The 27,838-nt window shown below is 39.3% G+C and overlaps 1 protein-coding gene across 5 annotated transcripts in view; it reads right to left on the reverse strand.

Moving 5' to 3' along the window:
- Window positions 1-26,833, reverse strand: part of TET1 (tet methylcytosine dioxygenase 1) — a 133,703-nt gene extending 106,870 nt beyond the window's left edge. The window contains exons 1-4 of one of the 5 annotated variants that reach the window (XM_057735361.1): window positions 26,607-26,833; window positions 21,097-21,235; window positions 20,106-20,273; window positions 17,275-19,304 (exon numbers count right to left, since the gene is read on the reverse strand). In XM_057735361.1, coding sequence (XP_057591344.1) covers window positions 17,275-19,182 — 1,908 coding nt within the window. In that variant the 5' untranslated portion in view covers window positions 19,183-19,304; window positions 20,106-20,273; window positions 21,097-21,235; window positions 26,607-26,833. Of the gene's footprint in view, window positions 1-11,925; window positions 12,004-17,274; window positions 19,305-20,105; window positions 20,274-21,096; window positions 21,236-26,606 lie in introns of those variants that run through there. The other 4 variants (XM_057735362.1, XM_057735363.1, XM_057735364.1 and 1 more) reach the window with 4 other exon arrangements.
- Window positions 26,834-27,838: the final 1,005 nt, after the last annotated feature.

Below are 27,838 nucleotides of genomic sequence, written 5' to 3' on the forward strand. Positions count from 1 at the left end.
AATTAAAACTCTAATATAAAAATGGAGATATTCAAGCAAACAATATTTGGGGACTTTGGAACCTCTCCCAGATAAGTCTCATATTAAGAAGATTTCTACTAGAGTTAGGGCATGCTAATTTCACAATACCATTATAACATAATCTTACATTTATTAGTTAAAAAAGAATATGAAACTTTCACTTCCAGTGATAACAAAATTGATAATTTGGAACAATCTGCCTGCTGAAGACAATTAGAAAAACTACACACACCACGAAGAGTAGCCCCTGCTCGCCACAACTAGAGAGAGCCTGTGCGCAGCAAAGAAGCCTCAACGTAGCCAATAAATAAACAAATAAATTTATTTTAAAAAAAAAAGAAAAAGAAAAAAGAAAACTACACAAAATATGAAAACATCTCCTTGGAGGCATAGGTGAGTGAAAAAATTATGATAGTGTAGAATTAATTACCAGCCCAGGGTTCAGAGGGGAATGAGGTCCAGGGAGGGTAAAAATTTCTTAGGTAAAAATTAAAAATGGAGAAAAAGACCAAAAAAGATGGTTAAAGAGAAGCGTAACTTTGAAATTAAAATACAGAAGCAGTGGAAATGGCAAATTCAAAGAGTTTAAATATTTGATTTATGCCAAAAAAATTATATTCTTGCAAAATGAACCTATAGGTTTCTTTTTTAATTTTTACTGAAGTATAGTAGATTTACAGTTCTGTGTTAGTTTCTTTTCTTTTCTTTCTTTCTTTTTTTTTTTTTTTTTTGGTGTGTTAGTTTCTGGTGTACAGCAAAGTGATTCAGTTACATCTATATATATGTATATATATATACACACATACACATTCTTTTTCAGATTCTTTCCCATTACAGGTTATTATAAGATATTGAATATAGTTCCCTGTGCTATACAGTAGATCTTTGTTAAAATGAACCTGGTATAAGATTCTCACACAACATCTCTTTCAAAGTTTCACAAGTCTAAAAGATAGCAGTAATAACCATCGCATGGTTATCCTCAAGCGATCTACCTTTTGGTCTCACTTCTCTCTACCCTCCAGGTTCTTCACATTTGGCTTGTTGCCCTTGCTCAGGAATATCCTGGTTAATATTATTTCACCTATTTGTTTGTTTGTCTGTTATTATTTTGGCTGCACCTCACAGCTTGTGGGATCTTAGTTACCTGACCAGGGATCACACCTGGGTCCTCTGCAGCAAAAGCACAGAGTCCTAATGATGGACCTCCAAGAAATTCCTGGGAACATGCTGGTTTAAATGAGCACTTACCATCCAAGCCAGAGGCTCTAATCCAAGATCAACTGTGTACTCTTAGACAAGTGACTTGGCCTGTCTAAGCCTCAGTGCTTTACTTTATATATTCGATGAAGAATGTATGTTTCATAGGATTATTACAAGGCTTAAGGACTTCCCCGGTTGTCCAGCAGTAAAGATCCACCTTCCAATGCAGGGGAGATGTGTTCCATCCCGGGTCGGGGAACTAAGATCCCACATGCTGAGGGGCAACTAAGACCACCTGCCACAAATACTGAGCCTGTGCTCTAGAGCCCGTGAGCCAACAACTACTGAGCCCACGTGCTGCAACTACTGAAGCCTGCGCATCTAGAGCCTGTGCTCCACAAAAAGAGAAGCCACTGCAATGAGACACCCGCACACCACAAGGAAGTGTAGCCCCTGCTCAACACAACTAGAGGAAGCCCACAAGCAGCAATGAAGACCTGACACAGCCATAGATAGAGAGAGAGAGAGAGAGAGAGAGAGAGAGATAGATAGATAGATAGATAGATAGATAGATAGGTAGGTAGGTGAGAGATAGATAGATAGATAGATAGATAGATAGATAGATAGATAGATGATAGATAGACTACACAGCCTATGTGCTTTGGAGCCTGTGCACCACAACTAGAGAGAGAAAACCCGCCTGCCACAGCTAAAGAGAAGCCCATGGACCACAACGAAGAGCCCACATGCTGCAACAAAAAGATCCCATATGCCTCAACGAAGGTCCCTCGTGCCACAACTAAGACCTGATGCAGCCAAAAAAATTTTTTTTAACAATGATAATAATTTTAAAAGTTCATTAGATTATTTTTTAAAAATTACAAGGATTAAATGAGACAATGAGCATGTCAGTGCGTAAAACAGTACTGGGCACTCAGTATAAGTACTCAATACAAAATAGTTGTCAATTACCCCTTCAGATATCAACCTTTACTACATTACCAGTTCCACATCTATGACTAGTATCATTCAATTCAACCAACATTTGTTTGGTGGCTACCAAATGACAAGCACCAAGTGACAATGTTTGTGTCCCCCCAAAAATTCATTTTTTGAAATCCTAAAGCCTAATGTGATGATAGAAGATGGGGCCTTCAGAAGACACTTAAGTCATGAGGATAGAACCCTCATGAATGGGATTAGTATCTTCTAAAAGAAGCTCCAGAGAGTTCCCTAGCCTCTTCCACCATGTGAGGACACAGTGAGAAGGCACTAGCTATGAACCAGGAAGTGGGCTTTCACCAGAATTCAACCATGCTGATGCCTTCCCCAGAACTATGAGTGATAAATTTCTATTGTTTATAAACCACCCAGTCTGCAGTATTTTGTTAGAGCAGCCCAAACAGACTAAGACAGACCTGAATAGACACTTCTCCAAAAAAGATATACAAGTGGTCAATAAGCGGGATGCTTGACATCATTAATCATTAGAGAAATGCAAATCAAAACCACCCTGGAATACCACCTCATACCGACTAGGAAGGCAATAATCAAAAAGTCACATAACGGAACTTCCCTAGTGGCACAGTGCTTCAGAAGCTGCCTGCCAATGCAGGGGACACAGGTTCGATCCCTGGGCCAGAAAGATCCCACATGCGGCAGAGCAACTAAGCCCGTGCGCCACAACTACTGAAGCCTTCGCACTCTAAGAACCACGTACTGCAACTACTGAACCCATGTGCTGCAACTACTGAAGCCCACCTGCCTAGAGCCTGTGCTCCACAACAAGAGAAGCCCCCACTATAAGAAGCCCACGCACCACAACGAAGAGTAGCCTCCGCTAGCCACAACTAGAGAAAGCCTGTGTACAGCAACAATGATCCAACACAGCCAAAAAATAAAATTTAAAAATAAATACATAAATGATCTAAGAATAATCTTAATATGCAAGGTGCATCTATATGAAAGAAATAAATTCACTGAATGAATTAAGATGAATAAAAGTAAAGATTATTTTTAAAAAAGTCACATAATAAGAGTTTGGCAATTTCTTAAAGTTGAACAAAGAGTTACCATATGACCCAGCAGTTTCACTCCTAGCAATATACCCCAAATAACTGAAAACACGTCCACAAAAAAACTTGTACACAAATGTTTGTAAATGCATTATTCATAATAGCCAAAAAATAGAAACAGCTCAGAAGTCCATCAACTGATGATGAATGTTTATACAAAATGTGATTTATTCGTGCAATGAAATATTATTCAGCCATAAAAGGGAACTAAGTACTGATAACTGCTATGACATGGATGAAACTTGAAAACCTATGCTAAAGTAAAAGAATATAAAAGACCAAATACTGTATGGTTCTATTTACATGCAATGCCCAGAATAGGCAAATTCATAAAGCCAAAAGCAGATTAGTGGTTACCAGGAGCTGAGGGAGGGAAGAATGGGGAGTCACTGCTTAATTATACTGGATTTCTTTCTTGGGGTGATGAAAGTGTTCTAGAATAGATTGTAGTAATGGTCACACAACTTTGTAAATATACTAAAATATATACAATCTTGGAATTCCTTGGTTGTCCAGTGGTTAGGACTCTGTGCTTTCACTGGAGAGAGCACGGGTTCGATACCTTGTTGGGGAACTAAGATCCTGCAAACTGCACAGCCAAAAAAAATACACACACACACACACACACACACACACACACACTCACACACACAGTAAAGACTGCTATTGTACACTTTCAAAAGAGTGATTTTTTTTTTTTTTTTTTTTTTTGGCTGTGTTGGGTCTTCGTTGCTGCGCATGGGCTTTCTCTAGTTGTGGCAAGTGGGGGCTACACTTTGTTGCAGTGCCCGGACTTCTCATTGCAGTGGCTTCTCTTGTTGTGGAGCACAGACTCTAAGCATGTGGACTTTAGTAGTTGCAGCGCTTGGGCTCAGTAGTTGTGGCGCATGGGCTTAGTTGCTCTGCAGCATGTAGGATCTTCCTGGACCAGGGATAGAACCATGTCCCCTGCACTGGCAGGCAGATTCTTAACCTCTACATCACTAGGGAAGTCCCATGAGTGAATTTCATTATACATGAATTAGATCTCAATTTTTTAAAAAGAAGTATTAATTGCTTGATCTTCCTTAATCATAGTGGAAAGAGTGCCTCTACTGTTTGTTAGCCAGAGGGAATTAATATTTTTCTTTCTTTTTTTTTTTTTTTTATTTTTTTTTGGGGGGGGGGGTACACCAGGTTCAATCATCTGTTTTTATACACATATCCCCGTATTCCCTCCCTTCCTTGACTCCCCCCCTCGAGTCCCCCCCACCCTCCCCGCCCCAGTCCTCTAAGGCATCTTCCATCCTCGAGTTGGACTCCCTTTGTTATACAACAACTTCCCACTGACTATTTTACAGTTGGTAGTATATATATGTCTGTGCTACTCTCTCGCTTTGTCTCAGTTTCCCCTAATATGTTTCTTAATGTCGGTTTCCATTTGTGGGTCTGCAAAATGAGAGTCCTAATATGAATACTTCATGGGTCACTGTCAGGATCAAATATGGTCACATTAAGCATTTTAGCATAGTGCCTGGCCCATAGTAGACCCTCAATAAATGTTCTTTTTACCCTTTTTCCTTTCCTTTGCCAGTTTCCTTCATTGTAAGTCAAAGAAGTTTAAATTTTGTTAAAATCTTATGTATCTAATTATCAATGAAGACAAAGTCCTTGGTTACTGGCTTTTTTAAAAGAAAGAAGTTAAACACTACTTTGTTTTCCTTATTTTATTGATTTTTGTTTGTTTTAACATCTCATAGCATACCAGAAATGTCCCTAGAAAATGGAATTAGGTGAATAAAGATGGTAATTTAACTTTATGTTGACTTGTATACAAATCTCCATGCAAGTCTGTATTAACTCCTAAACAAGTTACTTACTCCTGCAATAGTGAAGGGAACTAACACACACACACACACACACACACACACACACACACTTTTCTCCCTAAATCTAAACTGGATCCGCTCCCTCCAAAAATCCATGGCTTGGATCAACTGTGGGCTTCCACTGTCTTGTCCTCCCACTTCCTCCTGCCTTGATCCTACTTTTGCCCTTTCACCACAAAATGGTGTTCCATATGAAACATGATACAAAAATAAGCTGTGTAGTGTAAATGTCTAGAATACAGCAGAAACACCAAAACCCTCTCATTATACAAGGACAAGAAAATAACTGTGGCATTGTTGTCTCAACGGAAACCACAACTATAATTCTGTATCACATGGGAACAGTGAAACCAATTCATTCATAATGCATCTTAATCCTCTAGCAGGAAAAATACATTTGCAGATACTGTGAAATGGTATGTACGGGCTACTTCTGATGACTTTAGTTACTTGCCTCTAAATAACATGAGTCAAGTAGCAAGAGGGAAATGGGTAAAAGTAATGAAATGAATAGGCAAATCTCTTCAAGGATAAAAATAATAAGCACCACGTTAAGCATCTACTATGGAGCAGGGACTCTGCCAGACCCTACGTAGACATTTGATGCCTGCTCTTCAGGCATCCCTGCTTCATGGATCTGACTATCATGATGTCACAAATAGGTCCCTTCTCACACTGATGACCACATGGGGGAATATAGGAACCCTTAGTATAACTTAACCACAGTAACAGTTGTCAATGTCACTCCTTCAAAGTCTTACAAGATTGGTGTGACTCCCTTGTTTTTATTTTGGGGAGTAGGAGACATGATTTACATTTCTGTGAAATCTAATGAAAGCTAAAGACCATTTTCCCAGAAAAATGAATATAAAACAATATGTTACATATAATTTTGAGGGGATGGGATCACAGACACTGAAGCCCATCCAGATTAAAAACCACTGATGTAGAAGTTCCAACTTTATGATTTTTAAAACATCATTTGAAAGACGAGTGTTGGGGTCATTTAAACCAGGATCAAATTAGTCTTAGGAATTCTTGTCTAGTAACCAAACATGTGGAAAGTTTAACAGGACTAAGGCACTAATATAATAATAATTTTAAAATTCTGGTTTTTCTTCCATAGTAGCTAAAAATACACCAAGTACTTAATCTGATCTGGTGGGTATCCAGTCATTTAGTTACGCTAATGAGACATGCTGAAATGCTGGCTCAACCCCCATCTTTGAGAGGGCATGAAGATGTGTTTGCCAAAAAGAATGTGATAGAAAAATACCTGTATTACAAACTTCAGCTTTCCCAAAGTGATAAAGATTTAGAAACCATTAGGCAATAATAAATCATTAGCAAAATACTAAATATTTTGGTTATGCTAATATTTCTAGCTTGAAATAAAGAACTAGTAGATTCCAGTGTCAAACACATAATTTGAAATGGAATCCAAGATTTATATAGAAAAAAAAGTTGACTACCATATGAAAAATAATTCATCCAGTCATGAAAAGTAATTTAGTAGGTTATGTTCATTTACCCAAAAGAATATTATACACATATTTTTTTAAATCTTTATGAATTTTTACTTACAAGGGAAATGATGATGATATACTGAGTAAAAAAAAGAAGAAAAAATTTTACCCCATTCAACTTTAACAATGTTGTTTTTTTCTGTGTGTGTACACATTTAGCTTTATTGTAACAAAGCAATTTGTATACTTTTAACATTTACACCTGAGCATCATCTTTCCTTTCCACCCAAACAAAAAGAAACTATTTAAAACAATGTTATTTTTTTAATTAAAAAATATAACAAAGGGAGTCCAACTCGAGGATGGAAGATGCCTTAGATGACTGGGGCGGGGAGGGTGGGGGGGACTCGAGGGGGGGGAGTCAAGGAAGGGAGGGAATACGGGGATATGTGTATAAAAACAGATGAATGAACCTGGTGTACCCCCCAAAAAATAATTTAAAAAAATACTTTATTCATAAAAAATGCTAACCATCATCTGAGCCTTTAGCCAGTTGTGGTATTCTTGCAATAGTAACAGTGTTATTTTTTAAATGCAGAAAAAATATTGGTAGCAAATATGCCTGTGTACTCATGATGGTTGCCTCTAGGTAGTAGAATTAAAGTTTATCTTTTTCCTGCTTTTAAACTTTCTAAATGCAAATTACATTACCTTGATTTTATTACTTTTTAAGTAACACAAGCTCTTTATGTGGAAATTCAAACCATGTAGAAAAATTTAAGCAAAAAGTTAAAGTCACATATTTTCTAATACACCCTTCTTCCATCCAAAAAATCCAATCCTCAGAGGTAAACACTTCCAACAATTTGGTTTGGTAGGTATGTGTCCTTCCATTATTGTTTTTCTAAACTCCACTTACAATTAGAAAAACATGATTTTGAGCTTTCAGTTTCCTTTTCCCTTTAGAACTTTGAGGTGTCCAAACTTTGCATCTTGATGGAACTCACAATCACAAATGGACATGGCAGTAATTTTAAACAACACAAGCAGCTGCTCTTTTAACATATTTTTAAAGCACTGTGTACTTTTCTAAAAACTTTTTTCTCAAGTCCTCTACTTGAATTTCTGTTATAGATATCCCATGATCCTAAATTAGTATCTTTGGTACTTGAAAATGACATATATAGAATAAACCCCAAAATGTTTTGGGGTAGTAGCTCCTAAGATGATATATTAAATACATAAGGGATATAATAGTTTACAGTGCACTATTTTTTTTTTTTTGGCACACGGGCTTAGTTGCTCCGCGGCATGTGGGATCTTCCTGGAGCTGGGATGGAACCCATGACCTCTGCATTGGCAGGCGGATTCTTAACCACTGCACCACCTAGGAAGCCCTAGTGCACTATTTTTTTAAGCGACATTGGTATGTGAGATGAACTGAATCTTACATTTTTTATGCGATTTCATTCACTCATTGAATCATTTGTTCAGCAAACATTTATTGAGCACCTATTATGTGCTAGCACCTTCTACAGCCTAGGCTTGGGCTTTAGAAGCAAGTTAACATCTCACATCTAATCACTGCTTTCTCACCATGCCCTTCTTTTTAAAACTGTAACAGTATTAATGGGACATGAATAAATCAGAAAAGAGCAAGATTTTTCTTGTTGCTTACTAGCAGACATGAAGAGCTGAAAATAATTAGCAAAGACTTTCTGAATAATCATGACTTGAGAGCTGAGTCTCATTATCAAGGTAATGACCTGAATTGCTTAGATTGGTTTGATTCAGTTGCTAGCTGTATCTTATTTTAATATGATAATAATGCAAAAATATACGAGCCCACCTTCTCTCCTAGCTGGTTACACTTGTGTCACATCCATCATAGTACTACAATGATTGGCTACTTTATAAAAATGACTTTTGCAGCTATGAAACCATCAACTCTTGAAATATTACTCTGGAATAAAAAAATAAAGAAGCTGACCAATGAAGAGATGGTCAACAAAGCTCTGTAGCAAAATAAACATGCACTAAACTACAGTGTTCACTAGTAAGTGATAGTATAACTTGGATTATACTGATATTAGATGAAGGCATTCAGTCACTTTCACACATTTTTCTTATTTGATAAAATGGTCTACACAAAATGGGAAAGTAAGAGTTGAACCATATTGACAAGATTCCAGAAATTAACACCTACCAATCAGAATCAAGATCAGCATGGTTTTGTTGACATACTTAGGGTTTATTTTTATTTTTTTAATTGAAGTATATTTGATTTATAATGTTGTGTTAGTTTCTGGTGTACAGAAAAGTGATTCATTTATATATATACATATATATATATACACATACATATATATATATGTATATATATATATACATATACATATGCTAAACATGCAAGAATCCTAGATGCCACAGTCTTTTTTTTCCTATGGTCAGCTCTGTGGTGAAGTACGCTACTGAAGTCTCACTAGTGATCCAAGAGATTCCTTAAAGGCATATTTAAGGACATATAACATCTGCCCTCAATTGCAAGAGTTGGTAGCAAAAATTTGTTCCATATGCCATATATAACATATGCCAAATGAAATCCGGCTGTTTGAAAACACTAAGAAAAGCAGTGGCCAGGAGAGGCCTATCCCAATCCACTCCCACCAAAATGGATAAAATATAACAAGTATGTCAACCAATTCTGAAGTGACATCTCTGGAACTAGACTGTTAGATCACACTATCCATAGGATAGTGAACGGTCAGTGGTTCAGTTTGTATCATATAATACTGAATTTTTAGCTTTTCAAGCACAACCTATATAGGTATTGCAATTTTTCCAGGTGTAATTTCTATTAGCTAAGAAGGTAGCATGGTAACAAATAGCACATTTTATAGTGTTATCTAGTATACCGCTATTAATCTAACCAAGTATATAATAACCCTTTAATATTTGGGAGAAAAAAATCAATAATAACTGGAGTAGGGAATTCCACTGCCCTGGCCTGGGTTCAATCCCTAGTCAGAGAACTTAAGATTCCCACAAGCTGCCTGGCTCAGCAAAACAAAAACAAAAACATAAACAAAAAGAAATTAAAAAACACTGACTGGAGTAAATATTAAGAGACTATTTCACTTTGGCAACCAACTCACAAGCTGCTTAGTCATTCAATTAAATGTGTGATACTATACAAAACCATCAAGCTGTAGATATATACTTCAAAACCCTGCCCTCAGAAGCATATCTACAAACAACTGTTTTGTTGTTGTGTTGTTGTTGTTTTTAAGCATACTAAAAATTATTTGTGAAAGTGTAGCTTGGCCAAAGCACGTATGCTTTAAGTCTCTAAAAAGCAACCCCCCAACATCTATCATTATTCAATAAATAGAATAATGCATGTCTCAGTAAATTACAAATACAAATGAGGAATACCTAGCCAAGAGCAAATTCCTAGATGACTATGAGTTATAAAGTTAGTTTTTAATTAACCACTATTTTATTTATTTATTTATTGGCTGCATTAGGTATTCGTTGTTGCGCACGGGCTTTCTCTAGTTGCAGTGTGAGTGGGGGCTGCTCTTCCTTGCGATGCACGGGTTTCTCATTGTGGGGGTTTCTTGTGTTGTGGAGCACAGGGCTCTAGGCACAAAGGCTTCAGTAGTTGTAGCACTCAGGCTTAGCTGCTCCACGGCATGTGGGATCTTCCCGGACCAGGGATCGAACCGTGTCCTCTGCACTGGCAGGCAGATTCTTAACCACTATGCCATCAGGGAAGTCCCTAACTGTATTTCTAATATGAAGAACAGTAAGCTGAACTAAACTTGGCAAAAAGATAACATTTTATCTCTTGACCAAAGATATCACTGGGAAGACTATCTAATCACCTTGTTGTTCAATTAAAAGAAACAACTGGGAGACAAAAGTGTAATATATGATAAAAAAATAAATCAAAATTGTTTTTACTTCTCCCAGACATTAGTAGTTAACATTTTGAGAAATGGCATATGCTTTTGGGGGCTTAGCATATTTTAGAAGAAAAACATTCCAACAGTTCTGTTTTTAAAATGTACATTTGTTTCATATAAAGATAAAATGTTACTATAAATAATAAAATAAATATAATAATAGTATTGACATTTAAAACTGTAAATGTATTTTCTCTTTCTTATTCCAATTCTCAATAATAAGTAAAATAATTCTGATGTGAGGAACAAACAAATACATGAAATATATTTGCTTACCAATATTCTTAGTTATCAAAGTAAATGGGCTTCAATCATTGGTAAGTGTGTAAAATAAATATCAAAAAATTTTGGTATCAAATACCTAAAAAATGAAACAAAATAAATAACTATATTGAAAACTACAAAATACTATTGAAAGAAAGTAAGACATAAAGATATACTATGCTGGAGACTTCCCTGGTGACGCAGTGGTTAAGAAACTGCCTGCTAATGCAGGGGACACAGATTTGATCCCTGGTCCAGGAAGATCCCACATGCCTCGGAACAACTAAGCCCATGCGCCACAACTACTGAGCCCACATGATGCAACTACTGAAGCCCACATGCCTAGAGCTCATGCTCCGCAACAAGAGAAGCCACCACATTAAGAAGCCTGAACTCCACAACAAAGAGTAGCCCCTACTTGCCACAACTAGAGAAAGCCTGTGTGCAGCAACAAAAACCCAACGCAGCCAAAAATAAATAAATAAATAAATAAATAATATTTTTTAAAAGATATACTATGGTCATGAACTGAAAGATTCAATATTGTAAAAATGTCAGTCTCTCCAAATTGATGTATAGATTCATCACAAACACAATAAAAATTCCAGCAGGGTTTTTGGTGGAAATTTACAAGCTGATTCAAAAATTTTGATGAAGGGACCCCTCTGGTAGTCCAGTGGCTAAGACTCCATGCTCCCAATGCAGGGGGCCTTTGTTCAATACCTGGTCAGGGAACTAGATCCCTCATGCTGCATTTAAGAGTTTGCATGCCACAACTAAAAAGACCCCATATGTTGCAACCATGATCCTGCATGCACGTGGCAACTAAGGCTCAGCACAGCCAAATAAATAAATTTTTAAAAATATTTTTTAAAAATTTTTTGATGAAAATGCAAAGGACCAAAACACTAGCCCAAATAAATACTGAAAACAAAACTGAAAGCCTTATACTACCAATTAGCAAGACTAGTTGTAAAGCCTAGTAATGAGAGTTCAGACACAAAGATAGACAAAAGGCCAATGAAACAGTCTAGAAACAGATTCAGAACTAATCAATCACCTGATTTGTGACAAAGTTGATGTTGTAGTAGTGGGGAAAGGACAGTCATTTCAGTAATGGTGCTGGTCAAGTAGATATCTATATGAAAAAGAATGAAATGTCAATTCAAGATCTTTGTACATCTAAATGTGAAAGGTTTAAAAAAGTAATTTTTTGAGAAGAAAACAAAAGAGAACATCTTCATGACCTTGGAATTTGCAAAAAAAATAGACAAAATTTTCTTAAACAAAAAATAAAAGTTATCATAAAGGAGAGGATTGGTAAACTGGACTACATTAAAGTTAAGAATTTCTGTTCATTAAAAAGCACAACTGAGTGAAAAGTTAAGTCATAGAATAGGTAAAGATATCTGCAATCATTTATTCAACAAAGGATTTGTACCAACAAAATATAATAAACTCATAAATCAATAATGAAAAGACAAAAAAGCCAATTTAAAAATGGATAAAAAACTTAACAGGCACTTCAAAAATGATATCTAACTGGCTAAGAAGCATATAAGTACCTCAATTTCATTAGTCACTGAGGAAATGCAATCTAGTGATGTCACTACACACACAACAAAATGATTAAAATAAAACAAGACAGAAAATATCCAGTGTCAGCAAGGATGTGGAGCAAGTGGAACTCTGAGAGTCTTAATTGGAACAACCACAGCAGTTTGTTGATATCTGTGGAAGCTAAACATATGCATCTTCTGTGACTCAACAATTCCACTCCTAGGAATACACTCAGTAGAATACATGCATACAGTCACCAAAAGACTTTTATAAAAACGTCCAGGGAATTCCTTGGCAGTCCAATAGTTAGGACTCTGAGCTTCCACTGCAGGGGGCAAGTTTGATCCCTGGTCTGGAAACTTAGATCCTGCAAGCGGGGAAGTCCACAGTAGCACTACTATGTTCATCCTACTATTCTGTCTGTATTGTAACATTTCACTGCCCATTAACAATAGAATGGATACAGGTATTGGGATATATACATACAATGGAATACTATACTGCAATGAGAAGGAACAACTATAATTATAAGCAGCATCATTGGTGAATCTCATAAACATTAATACTAAGCAAAAGAAGACAGGGAAAAATGAGTGTACAACTGTTCCTTGCTCTGTCAGAATGAACTTCCTCAAAGAAGTGTTTCCTATGTTCTTCTGTGCCTCTCCATGCACTGTTGGATGAGTAGGTTTCTGTACTGTCAGAGTTCAGTAGAAGGACAACACAATACATTCTTCAGAATCAGCTTTGTCAGGGGTGAGGGCAATCTTTTGGGGGAAGGGGAAGCAAGAGAGAGCAAGATAATATGAGTATCATCAAGATCAAGTACAGGGGAACTCTGAAATAGAATATAAACAAATAAATTAAAATTGTATTTCAAATGAACAACATAACTACATTGAAGCACGTGGGGGGGGGGTGTGAGACAGAGAGAGAACTAACTCAACATGTGCATAATCTAACTTTTGAACACATCACTAGCATTTCAGCAACAACGATAATACCTATCACCAAAATTTTGCTTTCATTCTCCACCAAAAAGAACCAAGTTTCCTTGGATAAACAGCTGTCGTCTGGACTGGGGCAGGATGGAAAATAGAAAACCTTAGCATACTTGTCGCAGAAAATAAAGAAATATTCAAACAATGGTTGAAGGTGCTCCCTGGCCAAATCTGGGGAAATCTGAGCATCAAAATAAGTAATAATAATAAAGGGGTATAACCTACAAAAACAAAACAAAAATCTGTAAGTTCACACTGAAACAAATAAGGGAAAAAAAGCTCTTCCTTGGAGTTTAAAGCTAATTAATAGATTTAGAAGCAATGATGGGAACAGATTCACCATTTGGCAACAATCAGGCAAAAATCACAGATGAATATTAAAACTGGGGAGTGAAAGTTTGAGGGATAGCAGTGTATTTACAAGTCCCCATCTCCCTATAAGATATTTATTAAATACAAAGTGAAAAATGCTGATTTTACAATGGAGAAGTCTGGAAGACACTACCTTTAACCAGGTGATCAAAATTAAGATAATGAATAGTGGGACAAATGGACATCATGTCCCCCCTATGAGAAGGTATTCATATGAAAATGTATAATCCAAACCTAGTCGTGAGGAAGCATTAGACAAACCCAAAGTGAGGGACAAAATATGTAATCTGCACTTTGCAAAAGACGTAATGTCATTAAAAATAAATATTAAGGAACTATTCTAAACAAACAAACAAAAAGTATATATTATATGATTCCATATATATCAAACTCTAGAAAATACAAACTAATGTATAATGACAGAATGATACTATTTTCCTGAGGAGAAAGGGTGCGGATAGGAGGGTAGGGACTAGGAAGGGGTATAAACGAATTTTGGGGAGTAATGGATTTTGACTGTGGTAATCATCACACAGTGTATACATTATGTCAGACTTATCAAACTGTACTCTTTAAATGTGTGCAGTTTATTGTATGTCAATTATACCTCAATAAAGTTGTTTTAAATATTTATTCATTCATTTATTTATTTGGCTGCTCCAGGTCTTAGTTGCAGCGTGCAGGGTCTAGTTCCCTGACCAGGGAAGGAACCTGGGTCCCCTGCATTGGGAGCGAGGAGTCTTAACCATTGGACCACCAGGGAAGTCCCAATAAAGTTGTTTTAAAAGTTAGAGGAACTATTCCAGATTAAAGGAGGCCAAAAGGACATTTTCTTACAGGCAAAATATGAATAAAGTCTGTGGGCTAGATAGTAGTAATGGTTCAATGTTAATTTGCTAATTTTGGTAATGAGAGAATATCCTTGTTTTTAGGAAATATATTCTCTAGTATGTAAGGATAAAGGGATATCATATCCATGAAAAACATTCTCAATTGATTCAGAAAAGAATATATGCATGGGGGAGGAGATAAAAAGAGAGATAAAGTAATAAAGTACTATGAGAAAATGTTACCATTTGGCTGAAAGATAAACCAAATTATCAGCACTACTCTTGCAATATTTCTACAAAACTGAATTATGTCAAAATAAAAGTGTTTGTTTTTTTAGTAAAGAATGTGATTGTAAAGCAATTATACTCCAATAAAGATCTGGAGAGAAAGAAAGAAGGAAAAAAGAAAGGAAAGAAGGAAGGAAGGAAGGAAGAAGGAAAGAAGGAAAGGAAAAGAATATGGTGTTTAGGAGATTGTGAGCAATAGCCAAGGTATTCATTCATTCATTAACAAATACTGTTTTTTTTCACATGGATGGACCTTGGCAACAGTGGCCACACTTGCTTGCCAGAGCACATTTACAAAAATAAACCACATGCCAACATCTAAATTTCTAAACCTGATTATTTGAGTTACGAGTATATTCTTTTCATTTAACTAACAAGTGTTTATTTTGCACTTACCACTATACCAAGGCTAGACAGGCACTAGAAAAACAAAGTCCCCTGGAATGAAACTAGGGGAACATGCACAGATACAGGTGTAGCACAGGGAGGGGTGAGTGAATGGGTAAAGTCTTGTCAGACAGGGAAAGGAAGAATGTGTACCATGAGCATGGACACTGAGGCAGGATCACATACAGTGGGCTTGGGGAAATATAAGTAGCTGGATACAGGTGAAACTTCAGGTATAGTGTGAGAAGTGACAGCAAACAAGACAGAAGAGATTAGTCATGCCAAGATCTTGAAGATCTTGTATTCCATGCTGAGAAATCTAAGCTTCATCTATAATTGGAAGGCGCTGAAAACTTTGCTCTATTTTCTTTTATTTTGAGTGAGATGTTACATGTATAGAAGAGCACTAAATGTATTAAATTAGGAGAAACAGGGTTATAGAAAGAAAATTTGAACTGTACCTAAGGAGAGTTCGTTGTTCAACATCCTGACTTCCCAGTTAGCTGGTACACTCAACCCAGAGTAGACATGCAATAAATACTTGCTGATAATAAAGAGAACACTGAAATTGTCCCAGTAAGAGATAAAGGCTCAACTACAGCTGGAGCCAAGAAAATGGAGAGATAGACGTGCTCAGATAGAACAAGAGATACTAGAAGAGCAAGAGAAAGGCATTAAAGAGGACTGAATTTTTCCCTCTGGGGTGACTGTGTAGATAGTCATTAACCAAAAACGTAATGCAATAGGAGGAGCAAGTTCAGAAAAGAAGAGAACAAATTTCTTTATACCCATTAGAGACAGAGAGTACCTTTGGCAACAATGTCACTGGGCAGTGTTACAAATCAAGAGCTTACCAAGGAGATCTCTCTGTGATAAAAAAATATTGCTACTAAGTGTTTTAGATATAAGTATGTAAACTATTAAGTTACTGGCCACATTTTGATCTACTCCCACATGTGTGAAGGGCTTGAGTAAAGAAGATAGTTCATTGCTGTAACATTTGTAGCAACAAAATGTTTTAGAAGCAGCTTACATGTCATCAATACATGATTGGTTAAATGTCTGATCTCTTCTCTGCAATGGGTCAATCAAACAGGAAGTCAGCATTTTTGGACAGATAATTTAAGTCCAGAATGAAATAGAAGAGGTTGACTGAATTTAAGTTTGTAATATTTTAAATTAATCTGTTCTACTACACCCGTATTCATAGCAGACTCAAAATAAATATAACTTCAAGTCATCTAAAAACTATAAAACACCATGGTTGACAGGTATTTTAATTAAAGCAAGTTTGAGTATTAACCAAGCTCCATAAAATCCTTTAAACAAACTCTAAGTCAACCAATACTTTTACTATCTTAGTTTCATGACTGTAATAAGAAGTACAAATGTTTGTATATCACTTTGGAGTTAAAAAACCATTTTCAACTTCTGACTACCATTGAATCTCGATAATCCTGTGAGCAGGTGGAAATCACGCCAAAAGTTGAGAGGAAAGCTTTATTATTATTATACCTCCAAGGCAAAGTTTCAAGATTAAAGACAAAGACAATTCTATTTCTTCAAAAGAAAAGAAGTTTAATTCCTCTAGTTTTTCAGGCTGCAAGACAGTTAGTGACTTTGTTCTACTCCTAATTTTTAAATCTGTAACTTCCAAAAATGACATACAACTAGCCAAAATGAGGCATAGTGGAAATCTTTCCAAAACCACATTTCATACACTTTCCCTCTTCTCCATCAAAACCTATAATGGAAAACCTTTATGTTCTAGTTTTTCTGAGACAAATTCTAAAAATAAGCTAATGTGTCACTCAGTGCACAAAACATAATTCAGGCAGATCCACAGATTCCTATAGACAAGCTAAAGCAACATTTTAACAAGCAAAAAGATGTAATACAGAAGCAAACTGTCCACAGAGATCACTCTATCAAGTCTCACAGGCATCCCCAGCTCCTGGGGTATTTACTTACCTCCAAAGACACAATGACTGATGGCTTCTTTTTCAGTTCCTCACATTTCCTCTTCTTACAGATCTGATGGCTGTTCTTTCTGTTCTTGCAGTACGTACATTCACCACAATTGGTCTTCTGCTGGCAGGGCTCACAGACCCCACATCGCTTTCGTTTCTTCTTTTCCAAAGTAGGTAGCAAAGTAGTGTAGGAAGGAGAAGAGGAGGTACTGGCAAGTGACACTGGCCTAGACACCACTGTGGTGTTGATGTCAACCATGCTGGTGGTGCTGATCTGGGAGCTCCCTCCTTCCAGTTTGCTGGGACATGCCTGGGAGAGTTGGACAATGCCCTGTGAAGCATGGTGGAGTCCTCTCTCAGGGGCTAATGTGAACCCCTGAGTGTTAGCTGGCAGAAAGCTTATATAAACGTTCTTCTCGTTTTCGATATTGTTTATAGCCATTACGGGAGGTACCAAACTTATCTCTGAGTTTGATAATGGTTGAGGAGTGTGACCTGAGCCCAAAGGCAAAATCTGCATAGCGCCCTGGACCTCAAGCCCAGATGAAACAGTACTCTGAGGCTCAGGCCATTCTGGGAGAGCAGTATAGGTAGCAATTGGGTTAAGAGGAGCAGGAAGAAAGATAGCTGGGTCTGAGGCAGTACCATCACCCATACCCAGGACTTGTTGATTTAAGATAGCACCAAAGACCTCTCCTTGGACTGGAATAGCACCAGGAATCTCTGGTGGGTTTGGGGTCTCACCCAGAGGCTCTCCATGAACTGGGTTAGCACCAGGAACTTCCCATTGATGTGGGACAGCACTAAAGGCCCGTCCTAGGACAGGGGTGGTATCAGGAACTTCCCGTTGATCTGGGGTAGCTTTGAGTACCTCTTGATGATCTGGTTTAGCACCAAGGGTTTCTTGTTCTGAACCTGCCAAGAGGAGTTTTATTAATGAGGTAGGATATATTGACCCACCAATAGACAGACAGTTTCTAAGGTCCAATTCAGGTACAACCTTATTAAAGCTGGAGGTGGGGCAGCAATCATGTTCACTTGTGCTGGGATCCAGGTAAGAATCAGATAGCTTAAGAGATTCTACTCGTGAACCCAAATCTTCTAACTGAATGTTGGCGTTTCCTTCAGAGGTAGCCTTGAGGGCTGCTCTTTGGAGCAAAGGAACACAGAGAGTGTCCTGAGCAAACATTCTAGGGGAATCACTGATATCATTCAATCTCTCTCTAGAGAATAGTCCTTCACAACCACGTGTCCCTTCCAATGACCCAGAAATAATCTCTGCTGCAGGGCCACTATGAGTAGAGCAATTGATCTGAGAATCCTCCACACTCTGGGACAAAGACTGGGTTGTCTCTTGGCTCTCATCTTTAATTAGTGATGCATTTTGTATGCCAATTAGTTTCTCTATATCAGGAGGGATTGGGGGGTCTTGCATTGGGACTGAATCATTTTCTGAGTGCTTTACCCCCATGTCAGTAAGTACCTTATAATCACACTCATGTTGCTTTCCTAGATTCTTAGGAGGTGGAACTTTCTTGGCTTTGGCTATGACCACTGGGGGTTGGGAGAGTCGTCTGCTAAGAGAGGTGCTTCGGAGAGCCATTGTAAACCCATTGCAAGTTAAGGACTCTGGGTTCTGAAAAAGAACCTCAGTCCTATCCAAATTCATTCGTGCTGCTCCAGCTCTTGTCAGAAGGCTTCTGACTGGGATAGGCAGTTTGGGTTCTGTTTTTTTCTTAACATCTCTTTCTTGAATTAATTGCTTCAGTTTTCCAGGGCTCACAGTTTTAACTGTCGCCACATTTTTGTTGGCTGGCTTAGATCCCTTCTTCAATTGGCTGTTTTTCTTTTTGTTTAGATCTTCCCTCCTGACTAATTTGGAAGGCCTTGCATGGCGAGATCGAGACATAGCTACGGAGTACGAAAAACTGAAAGGGCACAGGGAACAGAGTCATTGGTCCCTTGGAAAGTCTCACTTCTGAGGAGAATCTGGAAGCACCATGGTTGTGCTCAGTTGCACGAAAGTTTGATCTGAAATAACAACAACAAAACATTGGGAGTGAGTCTTTTTCCTATGCATTCTCTCATTTGAAACAGAATATTTACTAGCAATTATTAATTAAAATTAAGGAACTGAAAGTGGGGAAAGCAGGGGGAGGGGGTTGGGTTGGGATGAACTGAGAGATTGGGATTGCCATATATACATTACTAAAGAGAAAAAAATATCAAATTGTACGTTTTAAATATATGCAGTTTATTGTATGTCAATTGTATCTCAATAGAAGCTCTTAAAAAATAAATTAAAAAATTTAAAAATTTAAAAAAATTGAAGGAACTGAGAATATGGACTGCAAAAGGAAAATATAATAGACACAAAACATACTAAAGTGTCCTCTAAACCCTGGATTCACAAATAAAGCTCCTTTAATTTTAATTTCTGTGACAACTGATTAAGTTGATGATGTTCTTTGAATAAGCTGAGCGTGGGGGTTTTCTTTACATTAGAAACCATAACTATTGTAGTTACATGTAGTTTAAAGCTCAAATCCAAATCTTTACAAATATGGATACTTAAAAAGTTATCTCTTAAAACTCTTTCCTTAGCACATCACCACACAGGCAGAGGTATTATCTGTTGGACAGTAAAGTTGGTAAAGCCAGAGGAAGAAGAGGCTTATATTATCCAAGAAACTCTACTCCTGGTAGATCTAGTAATATTAATACCATATTCCAGTTAACCATCCACAAATTTTGAGTTTCAAACATGCACACAAAAATAGCATAAAATCTTGGGAGTTAGTATTGACAGATCAGATTGCAAATAAGACTCACACGTCCAACAAATATCTGCTGAGTACCTCCTCTGTATAAGGCAGTGGGGTGGGCACTGTCTACACCCAGAAATGATGTCCCTCTTTCCTCTTTCACCCGACTTAATCCAAAGACTGTTGGTTCTAAAATCCCTTCTAGCAAGGGTCCCAAAAGTCTCATGATGAATGCCTAGGCAAGGAAATTGGAAATAAAGAGAAAATGAGATAATTAGAACAGTAAAGCATACCAGACAAACAACTATTATTTGAAAGGTAAGAAAAAAGGAGCAAATGAAAGTGGACTGACCAAGAGCCATCATCAATTGCATTTTTGTCTCCTCAGATTGTCTATCTTGACCCCAAATAAGACCAAGCTATGAGGAAGAATGAAGCTCACCATACAAAATACATCAATAGGCTCCCTAAAGATCCTGGAATCAAGAGTGTGACAACAAACTGGGTGAGGATTCTTTAACAGTTGACAGGTTGCTGGATTTGTAAGAAAATCTGGTGTAGGAGAATGGTTACCAAAAACTGGTCTGCAACCAGGTGATCACCAGTCTGTGGTGAAGTGAGGCAGAAAAAAAAATGAGGCTGAGTATACCTGAAACTAACACAACATTGTAAATCAACTATACTTCAATTTAAAAAAAAATGAGGCCATATAAAGATTTTCATAAGGTTGAATTTTATTATTATTTAATTATGCCTTCCTGTTTTCTCTCATTATAATGTCCTTTCTTAAAAAAAGTAATGAATTCCCTGGTGGTCTAATGGTTAGGATTCCATGCTTCCACCGCAAAGGGCACAGGTTCTACCCCTGGTCAGGGAACTAAGATTTCACAAGCCCCAAGGTGTGGCCAAATAAATAAATAACTAAAGTGAGGGAAGTCCTTTTTGTGTGTGAAAAGATGGACAGAGGCTTATTTTTTTTAGTGTTATTACTTGGTAAAGTAAAAATTTGACAGCCCTCTACCATTCTCAAATTTTGGTTTCGTTTCTGTTGTACTGACCTGATTCAGGTAATCCTGGGATGCGCTGGCTGGTTTAGTGGCTAGAGATGGGGTCAAATCAGAAAACCCTGAATTTGAATCTGTGATCATCAGCTGTTTTCTTCAGCAAACTACTTAACAGCAGTCAAGGTTTCTGCATCTGAAATGAGGTTGTTTTGAGGTATCAACAGGCTCCTCTGAGGAAAAGCTAGTGGTAATGGTTTCATCCTTGTGATAGCTGAGGTAAGAAGGACTTTGGAATTAGGTAGATGTGGGTTTGATTTCCAGATCAGAAACAATACTAGCCATGAGATTTTGACAAATTCCTTGGTCTCTCTACTCCTCAGTTTACTTATGTATATTAGAATAGGAAACATAAAAAGAAAAAAAAAAAGAATAGGAAACATAATAGTGTTGACTTCATTAGGCCTGGCATATAATAGACATTTAAGAAATGAGAGCTAAAAAAATAAAGGCTGTGTACACTCCAAAATACAAAAAATAATGAGAGAAAATAAACTTAATGGTAGTTATTATTACAGAACCAGTTTAATCCTCAGTTTGCCATAACCTGCAAAACAAGATCCAGTTCTTTTGTTCTGTTCTCATCTAACTCGTAGGCCACACACTATAATAAAAGATCTCAGAGCACAGCATTTAGAGTCAAAGCATTAAGCCTTTAAGAAAGACTTTTAAAATAGACATTAGTGATAACATTAACCACAAGAAAAATAACATTTTGATAAATCTGTGCTAAATACAAATAGTAGGCCAGAGAATACTCCACTTGATTTCTTGGCATCTAAGCTTACTGCTTTTCCCCTTTGCTTAAAAACCAAACCAAACCAAACCAAACCAAAACAACAACAACAACAAAAAAACAGTTTGGCTGTATTCTTTGGCTGTGAAAAGCTGTAGAATATTTTCTCCAAAGACCACTGCTTTTTGTACCAGCATTTTTAGGAAACAAAAGACATTCCAATTCTAATCTCCAGAAAGTCAGCAATCTTTATAAGGATGTTTTCTCAGATAACAAAAAGCAATCCATTCCATTCTCTAGAAATTCAACAATATTGGTATAAACATACTTTATCTCTTATATCAGGATTACATTGCTAAAAAATTATTAGGAGCATGTAATCTAAATATTGTAATCAGCAATAAAAATTAAAATTCATATATGTAGGCAAGTAATCTGGATATGCCAGAAGGTGTCATGGGATCTGCTTTTGAAAGTAGTTTATAAATTGATCTCTGTCTCATATATTCTTTTATATTTTCAAATGGAAGTGCTTAGAAATTCAGACTTGTAATTAAGATAATGTTTACCATTCAAACCTTATCTCCTGAAAAAGAGCCTGTCAAGGAAATGGAAAAGGTATGAACAACATGGATTGGAAAGATGTGGCCTCTTTGAATGGTAACAGCCTTTTTATGAGATCATGAAAGAGGCCAATGACCCCTGAAAAACTCAAATGCAGGGAAGAAACCACTGGGTACCACCCAGCCAAAGAAACAATCAGAAACAAAATAAGGACTCCCACAAGATCTTAATTTTACTTGGCTCCACTAATGAAATGTAACCCCCTTTTGTGATAACTAGGTTATCTCCAGGGCTGTGGGGGAAAAAAAAAAGGAGTCCATTCTATTTTATAGATCCATATTTAAATATGGAATTATCTGCACAGATCTTCTGAAATTTATTTTCCTTATTAACTTGTAAACATTATTAAATGCTTTATTTCCTTTTGTGGTGCTTTTACTTAGTATAGAGCATTTAAGTCATAGAGAAATATAGTTACAATTAAATACTAATTCCACTTCCATTTTTCATTTCTGATGAAAACTGAAATTTCAATATTTCTCAAAATCGGTTTTATTCTACTCTAGAGTATATTCAAGGGTCTGACTGCTACTGAGGTAGCTACAGGATAATATGATTGGAGAAGAAAATAAGAGGATAACATCCCAGTTTTGAAACATATATAGTAGGCCCCAGAGAGGGAACCACATGCAATTAATTGTCACTATTCTGTGAGTTCTTATTTTACTGGAAGAGAAAACAAAGTGAAACAAACAAAATCCCCAACAACTGTGGGATGCAAAACATTACTTAGTTAACTCATCTTTTCACCAGAAGGCATGAAGACCTCTAATCCACAATCAAAAAAATTTTTTTTCCCTAAGATGTCCTTGTGACATAGGGGACTGATCCAAACATTACTGTCCAGGAGGGAAGCGCCAACTGATAATTTGAAACATGAAAAGAGATACCAGCCCAAAGCAGAAAATAGAGTCTTAAGAGAAAAAAAAAGGCAATTATTTGATGCAATCACCTTGCCTAGCTAGAAACTGAAAAGCTGACTTCCTAAACTGTATGGGTTGTCTGTAAAGGACAATATTGACAGTACCGTGTCAGAAAAATCCTCTCCCACTTACATCCCTCCTCCTTGTGGATCTCCCAAAGTCCCCTGGGCAGGAAGTGGCTGAACTGATGTAACCATCCAGGCCACATGTCAATTTAAAATTATACTGCAATCCTTCCCACCACCAGCAGTGGCCAAAAAAGTGGTGAGTATTTGCATACATGGAGCTAGCTGCAAAAGAAACTCTGATTTAATAGTCACTCCATTCAGTTCCTTAGAATTTAAAGGCTACTGCACTTGACTGAGAAATGCAAGACTTAAAACATTTCTTTTTAAAAGGCACCACCTGGCTTAGTTCCTCCAGCAACTGAGTTCTAAAGGAAGAGGAGGTGGGCGGGCTGCTTGCTGTTCCTAGATAGTTCTGTGCCACAGGAAGTGTGAGAGCCCTCCGCACATGGAAAGGCTGTGGAGGGAAACTCACTAGAATGCTAGCAGATTTACTCAAAGCCTCCTTCCATATGTAAAACACCCCTGCTGTCCTGCGGAGAGCCAGGAAAAAAAGGCCAAAAAGGACCACAGAAAGGGGAAGGGACAAGTTAAAATGGAGATAGAATGACCATTCCAAAAACAAGAAAAGCATAAAACAGGTTAGGAAGAAGAAGAAAAAGCAGAAGGCATAAAATGTCTTAAACAAACAAATAAAAAGGCCAAAAAGTAGAGGCAGGGGAAGAAATATATAGTAATAAAGCCAGAATATAAAAAGACAACTGGGATCAAAATGCTGAAGACTAAAGGTAGAAGAAAGATGGAGGGGTGGAAAAAGAGAAACTTAAGTGTACGGAAAAGGAAAAATACAGAGGCAAAGAAGAGGGTGGGGGAGGGGAGGGACAAACAAGATAAAGAAGCCTGGAGGAGGAAGAGAAACAAAGGGCAGAGACAGAGGTGATCCAAACCCCCAACCCATGGATTCTGGAAGACCAGAGCTAGGAGCCATAGCTAACCCTCCTTAAAATGGTAAGCAGTGATCCAGGAGTTCTTAATCTCAGCTGCTAATCTTTGCAAAGAGATAGGGACAGTGTATACTAATAACTCTCCTACTTGATTCTGAAGTTTAATTGAAATCATAACATGGTTTTAAACGCTGTCATAAGTTGACAACCAACCTAATTAAGATCTCTTAACTGTGGGGAACGGGGGAGGAGAGGGACTTGGGTTTTAACCTGTGTAATCAATACAAACCAATAAAACCAATCAGGAAACGCACCAAAAAAAAAATCACGTTACCTGAGCCTTTTAGCTCTTAGAAACAACGCTGACCGATCCCCAAACATCTCCTTATCTACACACGCGCCTTGTTTAACTGTAGACATAAATTCCTAATATGCCTTAAAATGCTCTTGCCCTAACAGGTTCACAAACGGTTTTTCCATATTCATATTGGCACCCTCGGTGAGGCCTAAAAAAAGTCCACGTTTTTATTTTACTTTATCACATTGAGAGGGGGTGGAGAGAAGGACGGGCACTTCTCGGTTCAGGGCGGACCTGAGGTTGCTGCCCTGTAGCGCCGCCCTTCAACCCATCTGGGTGCAGCGCTCGGCGCGCCCCGCGGACACTAGGCTGTGCACCTCATCTCCTCCTCGCTCAAGGTCTTGAAACACTTTTCAAACATGTCTTTACAACCTCACCATTACTATGATTTATCCTGCAGGTCATTTTGTGCCTGAGTGGAACGGGGCAGTAGGGAGAAGAGGCACTGGAGTGACCTGGTTAATTTGGGAGAAGGACGAGCTGGGGGCGGGGGAAAGACTCCTAGATCAAGCAATATCTGTTCTCTTGTTGATACATTAATTTTTATTGGGTCAGAAATGCCCAATTTGTGTCCCTCATTACCGTGGAAAGAGCACTGTGTGGCCGGCCAGCAACTTCCCGAACACTTTTTGTAGAAATTTATGGACTGCAACACAGCCCTTAGTAGCTGAATCCTTTGGGAGTGTGGGTGAGAGGGAGGGAGGTGAGGGAAGGAAGAGAAGAGAGGGGTGAGGGGTGAGGGAGAGAGGGGTGAGGGGTGAGGGGGAGAGGGGAAGAGGGAGAGAGATGTAGCCCAGTCCCTTCCCCGACACGTGAAGCGGCGGCGGCCCCTGCTACCCCCAGCCCCGGCCCCACAGTTGCCGCCCGGCCGGTCCCTGGCAGCAGGCTCTGCGGACCTCCCACCCTTGGTTGGGGCCCGCTCCCGGATTCCGCCCTAGTGGGACTGATGCGACTGCAAGCCAGCGCGCTCGGCGACCGAGTGGCGCTCCTAAGAGTTATTAGGCCATTTTGACAGAACACTATTCTATTTCCCCACTCCCTTCTTCCCCGATCGGCAGACCTCCGGGTCAACCTCTGGCAGGGCTCTCCTACCACCTCCACTCCAAAAGTTTAGTCCCTGAAGCCCCCTCCCCGAAAAGCTCAAGGAGGCAAGTGCCAAATGTTTGCTCAAGGAACCGGTCCCCTATGTTACCGTGGGGGAGGGAGAAAACTTATTTGAGGGTACGCTTGAGCGTGGGACAGCCCGGGCTCCCCACCCGAAACTTGCCCTAACTCTTACCTCTCAGCCCAAGGCACCCCGACCTCGGATTCTTCTCCGAGGCGCATCAATCGCCGGCACAGTCAGGGATCCCCCCAGGCCACACTGGCCCTGTCCCAATCCGGTTTCCAGCGGAGCCCGGGGTCCTAGCCCGAGGCGCTCCAGCTCTCCCCACCCGGCGCCGCGGCCGGGCCTCGGGGCCGGCGGTCGCGTCCTCCGGCCAGGGGCATTGTTTACCACCCGCAACAAAAGCGCCCCAAGCGGCCCTGCGTGGGGGGTCGCCGCTGGGAGCGGGCCCGCCGCGGCGGCCGCGGCGGCCCCACGGACGCCGAGCCCCGGCCCACGTCCAGCCCCAGCAGTGCACTGCCCCTCGCAACGCCTTCCGGCCTCCGCGTGTGGCTGCCCGGACCCCTGCCCTCTGCCCCCGCCCAACTCACCACTGGCCCCCTCTGGCTCGGAAGGCTGCGCGTGTCCCCCCCAGCTCCAAGCCTTCACCAGCCCTCGGGGAAACTTTCCAACTTGAGCCAGTCCCCACAACTTCGGAGCCAGGGGCCCCGGCGGGCGCGAGGGGCGCGGGCGGGCCCCGGGCGGACACCTACCGGCTCCTGGCCGGGTCAGGGCCCAAGCCCCCGGGGTGGGCGACTGCTTCCCAAAGGTCCACAGCGGAGAGGCAGGTAGAGTTGCATGACTGGGGCGGGGCAGGGGGGCGTCCCGGGGGGCAGACCCGGGAGCAGAGGGCCCAGCGGCTGCGCGCACAAAGCGGCGCGGGAGCGGACTGCGCTGCCACTCCCCGCCAGGTCAGCCCCCCGGAGCAGCACTGTCTCCCCAGGACAGACCTCAGGGAGTGAAGCTGGGGCTCTGCCTTCCCTGGACCCTATACTACTGAGCGAGAGGCAAAACGCGAGCTGGATTTCCCCAAACTGGAGCTGGACTCCTCTCTCGACCCTTACCCCTCCCCTTGGCCCTCCTCTCTCCCAACATTTTTTTTTTTTTTTTTTTTTTTTTTTTAAGGTCAAAGGAGAGTATTGGAGAGGGAGAAGCTTGTCAGGGTTTTCTTGTCATTATCTTTTTTCAAAGGGACTCTCAGGCTGAGAGAAAAGTTTTAGGGTCTCTAAATTGAATGTTTATAGGTGCATTAATAGGATGCCAGGTCAGAGATGACACCATTGAGCCATATCTGGGTCACAAGCAATGGAAAACTGCCCTCAATACCTTAGAGAGAAGGCAGAGGAGGGTTGCATTCCCTTAACTCAGAGCTTGATGTCTGCAAAGGTCATCATAACATTTTTGTTAGTTATTTGCCCCTGTACTTTGGTAGATTTCACTTTACTGATGAAGAAATGAAGGCACAGGAGGAAGTAAGTTTTTATCCTTAGAAGGAATAACCAGTGGCATTATGCCAAAATTAAGACTGACTGAGACATCTGAATTTCTCCCTAACTGTTTGATGGCTGTTGTTCTTCCAGCAGTCAGTTATTAAACAGACATGGGAATCCAGATCTTTGATGGAGTCACAGTGGTAAGGAAAATGCTGTTCATGGAACAGTCATTCCTCCCAGGTCAACGGAAGGGAAAGACTTCTGTCATTGCCTTCCACACCATTCTACCCCCATTCTGCACATAATTTTTATTCTTTGTTTATACCTACTTTGATAAGCATAGCCAGATTGTTCTTTTGAGAAAGATTCCTAAACTTTCAACCTTTCTCACTGATTGACTCATTCAAGTTTATTCTTGAGCTAGGAGCTAGGCATACAGAATTGAATGCAATTTGCTTCCTACAAGAAGGAACACACATTCTATATTTGCAAGCAGAACAAACTAATGGCTG

The sequence above is a fragment of the Hippopotamus amphibius genome, chromosome 5 (genome assembly GCF_030028045.1).
Source record: "Hippopotamus amphibius kiboko isolate mHipAmp2 chromosome 5, mHipAmp2.hap2, whole genome shotgun sequence".
Taxonomy (NCBI): domain Eukaryota; kingdom Metazoa; phylum Chordata; class Mammalia; order Artiodactyla; family Hippopotamidae; genus Hippopotamus; species Hippopotamus amphibius.